Source organism: Trachemys scripta, chromosome 5 (genome assembly GCF_013100865.1).
Source record: "Trachemys scripta elegans isolate TJP31775 chromosome 5, CAS_Tse_1.0, whole genome shotgun sequence".
Classification (NCBI taxonomy): Eukaryota; Metazoa; Chordata; order Testudines; family Emydidae; genus Trachemys; species Trachemys scripta.
This window is the reverse complement of record NC_048302.1, coordinates 89,178,541-89,195,484: the sequence shown is the minus strand read 5'-3', so window position 1 is coordinate 89,195,484 and position 16,944 is coordinate 89,178,541. Positions and strand designations below refer to the sequence as shown.

The following is a 16,944-nucleotide window of genomic DNA, read 5'->3' as shown; positions in this document are numbered from 1 at the left end:
GGGTCCGGAGGCAAGGGGGCTGCCTGAAGCCCATAGCGCTCGGGCAGCTCAGCTCTTAAACAGAGCCGAAGAGTCAGGGGAGGAGCAGAGCTGCCGCGGGAGGGGAAGTGCCCGGACGGCATTTTCCCGGACATGTTCAGCTTTCCAGCAATTCCCCCCGGACGGGGGGTTGATTGCCGAAAAGCCGGACATGTCCGGGAAAAACCGGATGTATGGTAACCCTACAGTTTGGTCCTGTGAATAGATTGCATGAGACTCAGCAGACCCAGATTATATTGCTGGCTCTGCCACTAACCTGCTGTATTACTTTGGGAAAGTCATTTTACCTACCCGTGGCTGTCTCTCCGCAGGCCGCCTGTTTTATCTATTATGACTGAAAGCCCTTTGGGGCATGGACTGTTTCTTACTATGTGTTTGTACAGAGTCTTGCACTGATCTCAGTGGGGCTTCTATGTACTACTGTAGTACAAATACTAATAGTGAGGGAAAAACCCTCCTAGACCCCTAACTGTACAGAGAGCATTGTCATGCTATTTCAGCACTTCTATCGGGAAGAACAGAGGGCAGTGAAAATATAATCCATGCCTTTTAGAATTTGTAATTAGCTTCAGGATTTGGTTGATTTATTTTATTTGAAAGCTAGCTGAGCTGGGGACCTGACACGTTGTCTGGATCTACATCCAAATGTTGCCAAAAGTTCAAGGGTGCTTGAATCGGAGGTTCCACTTCAGGATCATTGCTCATCTCAAGTATTAATGAAGTGTCATTGGTTTGAAAGGTCTGCTAAAAACTAAAAAGAACAATTTTTATCCAATATGAATATTTTAAAAGACCTGGAAATAGCGTTCTTTGTGAAGGATGCCAGAGGAGGAGGAGGATGAGAACAACAAGAGCTTCACTGGCACAAGGGACCCTGGATGGAACAGCTGTTCTTTTTTGGAAGCATTAAAAGAAAAAAAAAAGCGTGATGGGAGGTCATTAGGACACCACAATAGATGTTTCCAAGTTGATGTTTTATATATTGAGATTCTTTTCTTTAAAATGCATCTCAAGAAGGTCTGGGTATGACAAACTTTATGTGTAATGAAGGGAGTTTTAAAAACAAGTTTGATTCCATGGGTGAGTCATAACCATTCATCATCAAATCTCTTAAGACCAGGTTTGCCTTCTTGATCAGCACAACCCTGGGTCTCAGCAACCTCCAGCTTCCATTATAGTCCCTTAGACACACTGGCAACTAGCACAGGCAGAAGCAGCCCGATCTAACCCACTGTCAAACTTCCTTAACTTGCAGTGTGTACACATGGGGAAATAATCCCATTAAAAAAAAAAAAAGCGCAGCAAGGAGATAGCATTTTAGCACATCTTGCACCATTGTGCTGAGTACTTCTTGGCTGAAGCTTAGGATCTGCATTGAGAAGTCTCATTTTTTGCCACTTTTAGTCAGCTGTGCTACTTTATCAGGAATATCAAATTTAAAAGGGACTTTTCTTAAGTTGTAACAAACAATTGTCTGAAGTCAGAAAGATATGGTGTGTGTTTCTAACAGGGAAAGATAAATATCAACAGAAACATGCAAGAATTCACAGCTACTTAGGAACTGCTTTAATTCCTGCCATCCTCACTAGGGAAAGGAAAAGCTCATGGAGTTTGAGGTCTGTGAAGCTCACAAACAGCTATTTTTTGGGTACATAGGATTTGCAGAAACAGCAGTTCATTAAATTTTATTTATGTAATTTAAACTCATTCATTCCTGCACCTCCGAGGGTGATTCGGTTTTTAAAAGTTAATGTTGTTCAAGCTAAAAGGGAGATAGAGGCACCCTGCTCTAAAATAAAGCTTGCATTCCCCCTTTAAAGAGGGCGTGTGCGTATGTTCATACATGTACAACTATCCACACGCACAAAGCCTGTTTCTCCTCTCGTTTATTCTGGTGTAAATCGAGAGTCATCTCACCAAAATCAATGGAGTAACACCAGTACAAAACTAGTGTAAGTGAGAGAAGAATCAAGTCCACTGATGCACCTTTCTTCCGCTCCCTGCTCCATTTTTCAGGCTCTGTGTTTGAGCTTCACTCTACCCACTCCCTGCTCCATTCTCACACTTTTTTCGCTAGATTTCTTTCCCTACATACACACGTTCATTTTAAAACACAGTCTCTTCTAAGGGAAACACAAACTCAAAAGCATCAGAGCCACGCTTCTAAACTCACAAATTTCAAGTTCTCCCATCCTCAGCTGTCACAGCTAAACAAATTATCATCAAGGGCCAAATTCTCCCCTCACTCGTCACTCCTGATTTTAGCCAATGTAACTGCACTGAGTAAAATGGAATTATTCCAGATTTTCACCAGTGTCAGTGAGAGCAGAATTTGGCCTTTTATTTTAAAAAGAGTCCTATTATTTGTCCAGGGTCCTTTTATCTCTCTCCTCCATCATATAGCCGACGTGCAGTGTACTCTTTTGGGGCATTCCCTGTTAACCATCAGTCATACTACCACCAGTTGTGGGCAGTTTGGAAACCCTTCATTAACTGTCTTGTAAGAGAGGACAAGGAGATTGAATGTGATAAAGTATGAGACAGGGACAGGATGCAAAGGAGAGCTTCAAGAGGAGCAGAAATTTAGTTGAAGCAAGGACAAGAGGAAGAAGATTTTGGCAGAAGCATTTTAGATAGACAGGATAGGGAGTGAAAGCCAGACAGACAGTGGTTAAAGTCATCAAAGCAAGATATGACTGTGGAGTGGACAAGGGGTGGGGAGATTACAAGACATATCCGAGGATACTAAAAGGAAGTTTTTCCTCTTGGTTTATTTCACATGTGCATGTTCTCTCTAACTCAAAATATCTGTAAGGTATAAGCTGCTACCTACCTATACCAGGTTTAGGTAAAGTTACCTACCTAAGAGTGAGATTGAGAGGATTAGTTAACGTTTATAACACACTTTGAAGAGGTAGAGACCTAAGTGAAGTGCTAAATATTATTTAACCCTCTTGTCCTTAGACAGCATGCATACAAATCAGGCTCTATCAGTAAAGCAGAAATCTTTGGTCTGTTGACTACCAGCTATCCTGGTGCTTGAAAGCACCACTAGGCCCAGAATCATGCTAGGATTTTTTTTAATTGTGTGTATTTATTGGGAATTTGAAATAACTGAGGTGACATCAAGTACAGAACAAAATTTGCATAACCATTAGTTGACTTTAACAACAAGCAAAGAGACTATCACCAATCTTTAAAAAGCATTTTTTTAATAGCTGCTAGGACAAGCACTCCATAATACTGCTGCAAAATGAGCACAAGGGATGAAACGCAGTGTTAGCTGACAGACAGGACATTGGCTGGGGGAGGGGAGGAGGCGGGGGAAGCTTTCCAAAAGTGTCTAGTATGGATTATGGTTCATCATCTGTACAAAAAAGTCATTTGGTCTAAACCTCCCTTTACAAACTTCCTTTCTTCATTCAGGTCACATTACTATTAGTCAGACTTAAAGTCTGAAAAAGCCAGATCCATGAGGCTTTACATTTATTTGCTCTGTCAGCGCTACGTATTAAATGCATGTTTAGATGGGCGCTATATATCTTATTAAATGTTCTGTCCTGTTTAGCTCTGTTCTCATCTGATTTATTCTGAATTCAAAGACTATGACTGTAAGTGCCTTCAAACCTACAGATGCTTAGACCACTGGGGACACAGCACAAAAATGTGAAATGCAGCAACCATTACTGTCCGATCTCATTATGCTCATGACTTGGAAGAATAAAATAAGAATGCACTGGAATTAAATCTCTTCTACGGGGAGAAATTGGAAGCAGAAAATCTCCCTTAGAAACTATGTGCGCTCAAAGCCCCTGGAAATGATCAAGTAAAATGTACATATAGTCTACATCAAATGGGGGACTGCAGACAATTAAAACACAGCACCAAAGGAAATACATATAGATTCCAAGGGACAGATCTTTGGCTCATGACAATGCATAGTAGCTGAAAAACCAGCAGAACAGAGGGTCACCAGGTGGTGCAGAGCTGGCATAGCCATCTCCTATAGACCTTCATGAAGAGGGCATGGCCAGAAAGCTGTTGTGTACCGGCAATCCTGGGGCACCCAGAATGGCCCCTCCTAATTTGAATCAGCTACACATATTAATACAATCACCCCCATGTATTTATGCAAACAATTAAATGTAAGGTGGATTGAACGTCCAATCTCCCTCCCTCGCCAAATGGATTCAAATGATAAAATAACCACAGTAGTGCCAATAGCAAGATAATTAACACTGCATTCATGCCATCCATGGGGAAGATAATTGTACTCTCTCTCTTTTTCATGCACTCTAATAGTGCAATCTTAATGGTTGTTGTTGAAACTATTAATTGGATATTAGTATACAAGTGAGATACCTGCCAAGAGTTTAAACCAACATTACTGGTGATCCCTTCTTGGGTGTTGGCCAATGCAAGTCACAACTACCTCTTGAGATTCCTGTTTCACAGTACGCTACTGCAGAACCAGTTCTGTGAACTGTTGCATTACAACACATGCTGTACAGAGTATGTGTGCTTTTCTGCATGTAATTTAACTCATTGCTAAGAGCTCTGGCATCTATTAAGAATATTAAGCAGAACAATCTTACTTCTTACTCATAAGTTTCAGCCCAAACATTCACCACCACCTAATAGTGTACTCATTGCCTTCAGTGGGCCACCTGTGAATTACAGAAGTTACAAATGAAAAAGACCTATTGGATCATCCAGGCTATCTCCCTTCCATACAAGATTGTTCAATATGGTACAGTTTGTAGCATTTTGTATAGCCTAGTTTAAAAAGTCCCAAGTGAGGAAGCCTCCACCACTCCCCTTGGGGCATTAACTAAGTGGTTAAAATAATGTGAAGCGATGGAAACAGCTACAAGCATGGTTGAGAGAGCTCTTTTTGTTCAGAGTATCACCAGGTTGAATCACCACCAGATTTTGCGGTCTGTCACCATCCAATTTTTGAGTTCCTAGCCGTTTTGACTTCACAAATTACACTCGTGCTGTACAGCTACAGTAAGACGTCTCTATGCCATGCCAAGAATCCTAGACCACTGTGATATCACCACTCTTGCGCTACAGCTAGTTTACAATCAATAAAATTGTTGCTTGCATGAGGGAGACTGCACAGATGGTGGATTACTTGGCCCACCTGCCACACTCGTGCAACAGGATGGCCTTTCAGATACTTGTATACAGTAAGTCATAAGACATATACTGGGAAGTGGACCAAGGCAGGGTGGGAAGAGGATAGTGCATGGATCCACTGGCCATTGCACCCGATGGACAAAGACTACTTACTTACAGGGGGGAGAGATAGCTCAGTGCTTTGCGCATTGGCTTGCTAAACCCAGGGTTGTGAGTTCAATCTTTCAGGGGGCCATTTAGAGATCTGGGGCAAAAATCTGTCTTGGGATTGTCCTGCTTTGAGTAGGGGGTTGGACTAGATGACCTCTTGAGGTCCCGTCCAACCCTGATATTCTTTGATTCTACTCTGACTGGGAATGCTACTTCTGTGTTCTGACAGCAGTGGCAGTCATGCAGCAACACCACTGCTTCTCTAGAACCTGGGGGGGGGTGTGTGTGGAAAAAGGACTGATTTCCTCCTCTCCCACCTTGACCCCGCAGACCTCCCTCAGATCAAGCCCAATGGCTTGGGCTTGGCACAGGAAGGAGAGAACATATGCCTCCTGACTACAGTGCTTAAAGGCAATACTCTGCCTGATGATAGTTAAAGTGCCTAACTGCCTACAATCTTGGGGAAGGCAGGATATAACGTCAGTGAGGTTTAAGGTATTACAAAAATAATCCAAAAACCCAACTCTATGCAACATAGAGAAAGATAAATATTTGGATAACAAGTCCCTTAAATCTAACTTAGCTACAGTGGGTTCCATACACTTTGTCATAGGATGATCGGTTATAACAGATGAGTTTATGGTATCTTAATGATGCTCCTTCTGTATAGTAGAACTTTTTAATCCCAAGCCATTCCAGCAGGATGTTCCAGAATGTGTTTTATTCTACATTTTGCATCAGTTGTCAAAACAGTCAGTGAGTCAGACAGTACATTCTAGGTGTAGTCGCAGAGCAGGGGGCTGGACTAGATTACCTACTGAGGTCCTTTCCAGCCCTACATGTCTACAAAAAGCAAATTCATTCTATGAAAAGCAAATTCTCTGATAAGCCAAATTCATCCTTGATGTAACTCCACCGAGGTGCGGGGATGAATTTGGCTCAGTGATTAAAAAAACTGATTTCATATTCTTTGATCTATCATCTAGAACAAAATGCAGCTACAGGACTCAAATCCTTTTGTGATTAAAATACATGAATCACCATATTACACCTTCTTTACTAATACGTAGGCTTGGAAGGATTAGATTTTTATCAGTAAGTGTCAATTTCACCATACACATACAAACTGTCAAAAAAATATTTCCATCGATAACAATCGAAATTTACAGATAGGTAAAGTAAGAAAAATGCTGTTTGGACCCTTATTAGAGTTTGATTTAAGGATATTTACTTTGTATATTGTCGGGACGTTGGCTGCCCCATAATTTCTCTCAACTGTGAACATTTAAATTGATCAAAATCTAAAATACTTTAAAATAAACAGCAATATTATCCATCGAAATTATTTAAAAAACCTGAATTCTGGCAAGCCTAGTGATACAGAATATTTCCACCATAGCACTGATTCAGCAGAAGGGGCCAAATTATGCCTCATTTACAAAAATGAATCCCTAATGAACCCCAAACATACTTTCTACTTTATTATCTTGATGTTGCTACTTATGTTGGTATAAAGTCTCTGCCTCTGTATCTGGTGCTGTTGGTGTCTTTGCACATACAATCAGCCTGTAGCTCAAGGGGAACAGTTTGGATACTCAGTCACATGTCAAGATGCCGAAAATCAATTCTAAACCCTGAAAGATAGAACTACTCAGAGAAGGTCACTAAACACAACCAGCTGCTCTGCTGCGCTACAAGCCTGAAGGCAGATTCTACAAAAAGGTCATGGGTATCCCAACACACACACACACCACAAGTCCATCTCTCCCCACTCTGTTTCACTACGGTAAGAGCGACATACCTGTAGGGGACCATAAATATTTATTGAGTAGGATTTACCTTATATTGAGCACATAAATATGGGGGACAGAATGTTGATCCCTGGTGTTGCAGGATAGCAGAATTCTGCCCAATTCATCAAAGAAAGATCTTGAGATTGAAATATCATCCTTGTCATGCTGCCAAGGTCAGTGATAAACTGGGTTAATTGTAGTAAAGCAAGGCTGCACAAGTTAGGCCTGCCTATGTACCGTACCAATGCAAATTAGTGCAAGGAAAGCTAGGGTAATGAACAGGGCCAATTTTAGGGGTTGGCGAGTTGGACCACTCAGCTTTTTCATTTTTTTTCTGGGCAGCCCTCATTATGAATCAGTTTCTCTTGCTTGGCAATACCCAGCCTGCACCTTTTCCCCTTCATTTTCTGACCCATTTCAATGCTCAATCTCTGTCTCCAGTCCCCTCCCATCATCTCCTGAGCAGGTCACCTGTTGAGAACTAGCCTCTGAGAGGCGGAACCTAGGTTTCGTTTGTGCACAGCTTATATAAGAGGGGCGTGCAATGCAGTCTTTTCGGGCAACTTACACAAAAATCCAACATAACTGAGGCATAACTAATTCATGAAAAGAGAGCTTTGTGCCAACTGCAATTATGGCATTACCTTTTCAGCTTGGTGTGGTTTAACTTTAGCAACTAGCGCAGGTTTTACTTTTGGCTATAGAAGTATTTACCCTAATTGATGTTGTCTGGGAGGGGGCATCCCAGGGGGTAAGAGCCAATTAGTGCACCTGTGACTGATTGAGTGCCTCCTAGGGTGACCTGATGTCCTGAATTTATAGGAACAGTCCTGATTTTGGGGGCTTTTTCTTATATAAGCACCTATTACCCCCACCCCCTGTCCTGATTTTTTACACTTGCTATCTGGTCACCCTAGTGCCTCCTGGCCTGAGTGGGGAGAGGCTGAGGGCGAGCTAGGTAAGGATCATTAGGTATATGGGCCTTATAAGGAAGCTGAGGGAACTCAATAGTGGAGAGACTAGACTCTCCTGGAAAGAGAAACCCACAGAGTAGCTCAACCCAAGATGAGCGAGTTTAGCAGAGAAAGAAGAAACTGGGAGGATCTAGGGGGAAGGCAGAGGCCTGAGAACCAAAGGGAGGTTGTATTAAGCACAGGTTGCAGGGAAGCTGCACAAGAGGGCTTGGGGTAGGAAGCAGCTCAGGGAACAGAAGCACACCTGAAGCAGCAGGCCTAGCTGTTTAATACAGGGTCCCTGGACTGGAACCCAGAGTAGAGAATGGGCCAGGGTTCCTCTACCAGCCCTGGAGAAGAGGTGTGCAAACCCAATGTAAGGAATATTGATCCCAGGCTGGGGCTGAAGACTTATCCCAAAGGGCAGGCCATGGAATCTGCCAATAGTGGGGGGCTGAAGGCTCTTATGTTGGGACATTTTGTGAATTTTCATATTAGACCTTCTTGTTATCCTGGAAGGGAATGGATTTTTATGTGACTTGGCCAGAGGGCAGAGATATGGAACACCTGGTGAGAGGCAGCCTGCAGGAGGTGCCGGAGACAAGGGGCCCTTGCAGCATCAAACCTGACAAAAGGGGGTGCTACAGGTGTTGAATATACTACTTTACATAACCTAACATCAGCCTTTCCTGAAACTGTCAAGAGAAAATATACACAGCATCATTGCAGATCAGGTTCTGCCTCCAGATGGTAGTCTGCAGCTACCAATGAGGTAAAAGGGAGTTTCACACAGACACCAGATGGTAGAATGTGGTTTGATCATTTTCTTCTAAACTATTCCAGATACAACAGCTTGCCTCCTATGCAAAATTCCCTGGTAGAGATCTACAGGAATCTATAAAAGGATAAGTAGTGTTGTCCATAGTGTAAACTTCACCGAAGTTAACAGCAATATACCCTAGAAATAAATGTAACCCAATGCATTGGTTTTTTTTAAATGGCCCTTACCTGTGTTAGTCATTATATAGCATTCTATATTTTCAAAGCATTGCATAGTCACATGTTTAAAAGGACATAGAGGGGTATACATGCAGCAAGTGGCACCGGCAATATGAGCCAGTGTTGGACTGTCAGGGGAGGGCCTGAAGAGCAGCCTAATGACTGGGTGGCATCACACCACCCATCAACGGAGAGCACTCCCTTCCTGGTAGGACGACTGCCATTGGTCAGTCACTGGGACTGGCTTGCTGCTGCCTATAAAAGGCAGCGTCAAGTGGATGCCACTCCTTTCGGCTCTGCCTCCTACCCTGCAGCATGGTCTGTAACAATGTGTCTTGGTGAGTTAGTGGCGCAGCACTGCTGACCTCACATGTTCAAAAATCGTGAGTTAGCCCCTGTGCCTCCAAACCATGAGATTGGCTTAAAAATCATTACAAAAAATAAATTGGGATTCTTTTCATTTTCCTTATGCTTTTTGAGCCTTCATGGTGCTCTGCGGTCACATTCTCAAACTTTTTCTTGTAATCATGAAGAACAGAAATTTACTTTTAAAAAAGAAAAAAAAAAGTGAGATTCTCCCATAATCAATTTAGTCCAGAAATTGGGCTTTAAGTCAAGCATCAAATATCACTAAAGTTGGCAACACAGAGTTTGGGGTCTGCTCGCTCAAGCCCACAAATATTATATCTTTTCTCTTGATAAGGCAACTATACAACAAGACATGTTGTTAGAAGCTGGATCCACATATGCACTGTCTGTCTTTCTGAGGACTTTCTAAGGTGATTGGAACTCAGGTGTCTAAGCCAGGTACAATTTAAGAGAGCACAGTTTGTGTTCTAAATGGCAGTTTTCTCACAGCACAATGTTATGATTGTTGTGATTTCCCACTGATGCAGCATGGATGGGTCTGCCAGCCTGTTTAGGCCTTGCATAGGTTAGATGCTCAGTAGTATTAGTACCACTGCATGGGGAAGAGGAGGATGCAATAATAGAACTAACTGCATGGCTGCACCAGTTCTGACCCATTGCTCTGATATGTTAATCTTTTTAAGGCCAATTAAATAAAGTTACAGCATTTTGAATATTTTGGATCAGATTTTGCAACCTTTATTTGGGCTGGTGAGCATTTTATTCCATGCAAGTAGCACCAGTGGTTTCAATGGTTCCTTGTGTGAATAAATGCTTACCAATGTGTGTGAGGGTTGCACAGTCCGGCCTCTTCTTTGTACTTTTGCATCTGCCCTTGCTGGTCTCCACCCTCAGCAGGAGAGAGCTGCTGATGAGAGGAAAGGAGCAAGTCCAAGAAAAAAAGAAAAGCAATTGAAGAATGGCGTTGGTAGAGATGGAAGAGTAAGTCACAAGGGAGGAGTGGGTAAATCAAGTTAAGGGGACAGAACAGATATAACTTAAAATTTTTTCACTTCAAGGTCCCAGAAACAAAGACAAGGTTTTCATCTCGAGGCCAAAAGACTAAGCAGAGACCGGGACTGGAAAGACACACCGCGGTGAATGAAAGGGAGAGTGAGAGTAGGGCCAGACACCAGGTAGGGGTCATCACCCTCAAGCTGGGGGACAACAACAGCTGCTGGAAACTGTAAAAGATCCCAGGAGTTTGGTGGAACAATAACTAATGGGAAGATGTGCAGCTCTAGTGAAGGGGTTGGGGAGAAATAAAAAGGGAGGCCGAAAATTTCCAGACCCTGTTACTCAACCATCCTGCAGTAGCTGCTCATACTAAGTGTAGGGCTTAGAGCCAGAAGATAATATCCAGATCAGGGGAGGCCCAAAGATGATATCAGAGACAGGAAGTCTACAGGTCCAAACAGACTGGAGAGCTTTTTTACCAAAGTCACCAACTTTCCAGCACAGCCCCTTTTGCAAGGCAGTAGGGTACTGAGGCTAACAAACACAGTCCAAAAACTTAGCTATTTCCTCTTTATTGCTCCTCAGTTTTGTTTTTCTTGTGATCCATCCAATTCTAGTACACTGGAAATAGGGTTATTTGAATTTGTTTTGGGTTACTAATTCAATTTAAAGGTTCTCATGGTTTTTGCTCAAGAATGATTTTCTTGTGAACCTCTGCCTGCATTACATTTCTGTTCCTTAAAAAAAGAAAAATCTTAATTCTGGGACAAATTTTCCTCAACCAGGCCATTTATGTGTCTACAATCAGTGGCATTCACAATTTTTTGATGCACTAGCACCCATGTGCGAATGGGATTTGTGTTGGCTCCATCCTATAAAGCACACGTGCGCTTATATTTAAGCATTTGAGTAGTTCCAACTCAATGGGGGTACTCACGTTCTTCAAGTTAAGTGTGTGGTTAAGTGCTGTGCAGAATAGGGGCCAGAGTACTCTGCATCTTGCAGAACAAAGCCCCAAAGCGCCAATCCTACAAATACTTACACTGAAACTGTACAATGCAGAAATTAACCAGTGCAATAATTAGGCCTCGAGCCTGCAAACCTTTAGGATCAAGAGTAAGTTCACTCATGTTGGGGTTACTCATAGGTGTAAAGTTGCCCACATGTGTAGGATCAGAGCCTATCCATTGCATTGGCAAGTTGTGCATGCACAAATACAAGATCTTTATTGAAAATGTGAAAATCAAATGTGCAATGATTTTTAACCATCATCTCTCACTATGCAAGGAAGTCCTCCTTCTCCTAATAGCTTGATCCAAACTGTGCTTACAATACATGAAATGTATCCAAGGAAACTAGAAGACAGCTGTGTTTGTTTTTTAATTTGATGAAAGAGAAACTTTTGAAGGACTAATTTTAATGGAGACCCCACAAAGCTCAGAGTGTTGTTTTAAATGTTAAGAAAATAGTTATCCTAAAAAAAAATGAAATGGGAAACCCAATCCAGTTAATTTGGTGAGGTTATTCTTGACTTTCTAATGCAAAGGCAAAAAGGTAAATTAACTTTCAGCACTACACAAGAAATAGGTAAAAAACCACGACTTCAGCTATAAAACTGAAGTTTTAAGATTTAAAGAATATTTGGGTTCAAATTAAATGGTGCTCTGAAGTTGGTCAATTAATGGCATTGGCTAAAACCAGGTGCTGTGTAAACTTTACCACACAGCACTCAATCCTGACAACTGTTATTCCAGTCTTGGATCTCTACTGAACACACAGACTGCCAAACCAGCCGAATTAAATGGTCAAGTTAGGCTAAAACCAACCAACAAATTCTTTGCATGGCTGAAAGCAGTTCCTCAGAGGTAAAAGTCGAGTAATTCCCACCAACTGGACCAGCATCCTTCCCCTTGTCATTTTATTTCTAGCAGGTTTAGTTAGGGCCAGATTTTTTGATGCCTTTACATTGACTCCACAAGTAGTTTATGACTTTTACTTAAGGAATGCTCTTGTAAAATGGCTTCATGTTAATACATGATTTACATTGATGTCCACATGTTTTGTTTCCAAATTAATAAGAAATCCATCCTCATTTAGGGGGACCAGATGTCTCGATTTTATAGGGACAGTCCCGATTTTTGGGTCTTTTTCTTATATAGGATCCTATTAGCCCCTGTCCTGATTTTTCACACTTGGCTGTCTGGTCACCCTATCCTCATTCATAAGAACTTCTTGGACCCATTTATTTTTAAACAGTGCTACTATGTTTTATCTAAGTATAAAAAAGTTATCAATTAAGTTGCTTTGCCAGGAAGTAGAGGAGAGGGAGTGAATCCGCAAAACAATGCAGCTTGCCTGGGTCTCCTATGGCTCCCTCTGCATGGATGTCAGGGGTTGTGTGTCTGAACACCTTACCCACACTGCTGGGATGAACAAGCTCCCCTCCTCTGAACAACGGAAAGGAGACTTGGCAAGGAAACTTCATGGCTTGCCCTTCTAGCACTATTCCAAGAGCTTCTTTGCAGGATGGAGCAATCTGATCTAATAATAAATCCCAATAATATTGAACATCTGTCAAATATTCTGGAAGAAAATGAGAGCAATATGTATTATGTGTCCTAAGGAGAGGGGACATCCTCCCTGGGGAAGTGGTTTCAGTGGTGGTGACTTTAATAGGAAATTGACATTTGCTCACTGAGAATACCTGTAACTACCAAATATTATTTTTTTCCTAATTTGAACAAACTGCAAAAAAGTAGAGAGCTAAAAATGACAAAATCCCAGAGAGGATGCTTCTCTGGGGTATCAGGGACACCCCCTCCTCCCCAACACCTGCACCATTATCTTCCCACCTACATGGTCCCAGATGAAGAGCCCTAAGCCCCTTTGATACTCCTCTCACCAATATCCCCTCCCTCAACTATCCCAGAAAGGAGAGTTCTGAGGCTCCTCTGCTCTGTGCTCTACAATAGCCTTCTCCCCATCTTTGCTCCTCCTCTACTCTGCTGAAAGAGGACAGCCAATCCCTCTCCCTAGCTCAAGAACATGTCTCTCTAGAGGCCAGAAGAGACTCAGGCCTGTATCATGATTCCCACCCCCAAAAAATCATCCATTCTGCTGTTGTGTAGAACAAAACCTGGCATTCCTACCTTCAATGCCCCTTTCCTGGCTTTCTTGAAGTTTAGTACCTAGTAAGTTATGGTAGTACAGAGAGATATAGAAAAGAAGAGACAGGGAGTCTCCTGACAGCTTCATTCCCTAGCTCTTGTCTAATGTGGACATTCATCTAGCCTCACACCAATAGCAATGCATGCTCAGAGTGCACCAGTTTCTTCCCTTGGCAGCCACTCCTGTCCCATCCTGCCCCCTCAGATGATGCCTTTTTGGTGCATGCCAATAAAGTGAGTTCCGACCAAGTTCAATACTTACATTGGCCTGCAGCCAAAAGTGTAGGTGGTGGTAAATAATATTTCCACTTATTGCAATCTAATTTCCAGTGACACCCACAAATTGATCTGTTGCATGCAGCGATGGACTAACTTTTTCTGTTGCCTGTGTCAGGGATTAAAAATGTTGCCTGCCTCCAGCCTAGACCACTAAAGGGCAGGGGGTTAAAAACTTGCCCACACAGCCTGTAGACTGTCTAAGGTACGGATACTGAATTTGTCAAACAGACAAATCTTTAAGAATACAGAAACACACACTGGACAATGTGTCCAAGTAACCCTAAAAGCAAACAGCAGGCTTAAAAAATTCAAGCAATCTGATTAAACAGGACTGAAAACAGTATTTTGCTCTTTCAACTACTGATGTTACAGTGGGCCTCGAATCCAACCCATATGTTAACAGAGTATGTCACTGACTGTGCAGTATCCATCAGTAGCCAACACAGAAAAACAAAGAGGAAAAATTACAGCAGCCAATTCTAAAACTAGCACAAACTGCCCAATGTCCTTTTGAATTATGTCAAAGAGAGAAGATACTGACCAATGCTCCTGTATGTTAAAGAAATAGTCTCCAGTCACACAATCCATACCCTATCCTCAGTGATTTAAACTACTCTTTTGTGGCTGGGTTGTGTTTCAGTCCAGTTCCCAGGGGAATAGATGAGCATCTCCCATTACTCATAACTGGAGATGCACGTCCAATTCCAGAGCCATTGGGCAAAGAACGTGCGTCGCTAAGAGAACAGCTAATAGGGTGACTAACATTTTTGTGGGCTGGAAGGTTAATGTAAATTGGAGATGAATAATTACTGTATATAGTAGCCCTTTATCCCTGTAAAGCCTACAAACCATAATTCCCCAAGGAAAAGCAACAGGGGTGTGTGTGTGTGTGTGTGTGTGTGTGTGTGTGTGTGTGTGTGTGTGTGTGTGTGTGTACCTACATGTACACAAGCTCCGATTAATCTCATCAGTTTGCTTTCCTGGAAACTGGATGCCCCAGATGCCATTGTTTCCATTATAAATGTTCATCTGCTCCAGTTTCTGCTTGATTTTCTGTAGCTTGCTTTGCTTAAGTGATTTATTTTGTAAATGAACATTCTTAGCACAACCCTGATTTTAATTTAGCGTTTTGGCTATGGTTGTCTAAGCCACATTCTTTTTAATTTTTAAAAAAGACTGTATGGCAGATAGAAATCCTGAGTAGCACCGTAAAGAATTACTGAATTATTAATTGCTGTCATGCACATCAAACAAGAATTTCAAAAGGGGACTTTTTGTTATCTCAAACGCTATGAGTTTGGTATGAGAGCAGAGACAACACAACCACAAACACATCCTGTGAATTAAAACTGTTCTTATCAACTCCCCTTCAAAGGGTAGTTACCTTATAATTCTTTAGCAAAATAAGCCACTTCATTCATTCATCTCAAGCAACATGTTGAAATTAATAAAACCTATTTTACTTCAGACCATATTTGCTAATATTCTTATAATGCATTACTATATTTATCTGCATTTAAACAGCACCTATTACCATTGCATCTAAGCTTTAATTAAACTAGCATCATTTATTGACCACGCATGAAGTGACAGAGTATTTATTGTAAGCTTTGGCAAGGTCAGTTATGTTTTTAACACACCAGATGATGTAAATGTGGATCATTACATTTAAAATAGGCAATATTAGAGAGAAAACAACATTCTGGTATAGGCAAAAACCATAAACATGGGGGATTTCTTTCCTCTCATAAGTGAATTATGTATGGGAAAGCGTTTTCAGTGATGGGGTGTTTTACCAAAGGTGTGCAGATTTACACAGAGAACACATACGCACACAGAGTGATTTACAAAGGGTTTGTATCTATGATCCCATGCTCTACTCTCATCTTCTGTTTGAGTCTATTTATGGACAGAAAAGGAGACACAAAGGGGCAAAAAAACAAAAACAACAATCAGAAACACCAGCCCAGAAAAGCAAAGTTGACAAGGAGACAGAAAGACTGCTTCATTCAGCTTGTCTCAGCTGCTTCCATATTTCAAAAGTGGAAAGCACTAGAGAAGTATTGCTATTATTAGTTCTTCCAATCAGATGCAGGCTGTGTGTGGCATTGTTTTAAGCCCTTGGCAAGATGCTTTGTAGTTTACACACACACACACACACACACACACACACACACACACGTATTGCATACCAAAAATTTCTCCATTAAAAAGACAATACATAGACACACACAGAGACCACAACAACAGCACGACTGTGAGTACTCACAGCTCTGAGTACAGGAAGTGCAGATTGCCCACATTGTCTATGTAGTTTGCAGGACTTAGCCAAGGTAGGACCAGTAACAGAAGAGCCTTCATTTTCAGTGTAGGGCTGGCACTGCTGCTAGGTTTCCTCCTTCCCACTTTTTCTCTGCCTGCTGATGGGACACAGAACTTCAAGCTTGTCAGCCAAACCCTTTCTAAATGAGCCTTTCCATTTCAACGCAATTGGTAGCACATTATGAATCAAGTTTAAATCCCTTAAACGAAGCTATGCTGAAAAATCATTGACCTGTAAGAGGATTACTTGATCTGATTCTCAGATGGGTAGATGTGAGGGTTTAGGGACAGCACAGCATGGTTGGCGAGATAGTGACTTATGCTGCAGAGCAGGCTGATGCACAGGAAAGAGACCTGCCTCCTGCAGTATTCAGAGTGGTTCTTCAGAAGCAGCTGGTACATTTACATCACTGGCCAGAAGCAGATGGGTTATGAGCTAAACTGCATCAGAGAAGGGTGTAGTAGTCTCAACATGGCAAATGAACCTCCCTCCCCCCGCAGCTCCAAAGCAAGCAATGTAGGATGACCACACCTTTTTAAAGTAAAATACCACAAAGGAGCTTAACTGACTGAACTGGAATCAATAACCAATCTAAATTCTCAGTATTCAGCTAGATGTTTTTGTGCAAAGATAATTTAAATATGAATCCAGGACACATCTTCTCTGTCTTTTTTAAATAATACAAAGAACTAATTTTAAATGAGAATGTTTTTAATGCATGTTTGTGCCGATTC

The 16,944-nt window shown here is 41.8% G+C and overlaps 1 protein-coding gene across 6 annotated transcripts in view; it reads right to left on the bottom strand.

The window, feature by feature from the left end:
* Window positions 1-16,944, bottom strand: part of LNX1 (ligand of numb-protein X 1) — a 106,810-nt gene that overhangs the window by 75,082 nt on the left and 14,784 nt on the right. For 2 of the 6 annotated variants that reach the window (XM_034771902.1, XM_034771905.1), the window contains exon 1: window positions 16,157-16,610. The exons of 3 other annotated variants lie outside the window; for them this stretch is intronic. In XM_034771902.1, coding sequence (XP_034627793.1) covers window positions 16,157-16,248 — 92 coding nt within the window. In that variant the 5' untranslated portion in view covers window positions 16,249-16,610. Of the gene's footprint in view, window positions 1-16,156; window positions 16,611-16,944 lie in introns of those variants that run through there. One more of the 6 variants, XM_034771906.1, reaches the window with a different exon arrangement.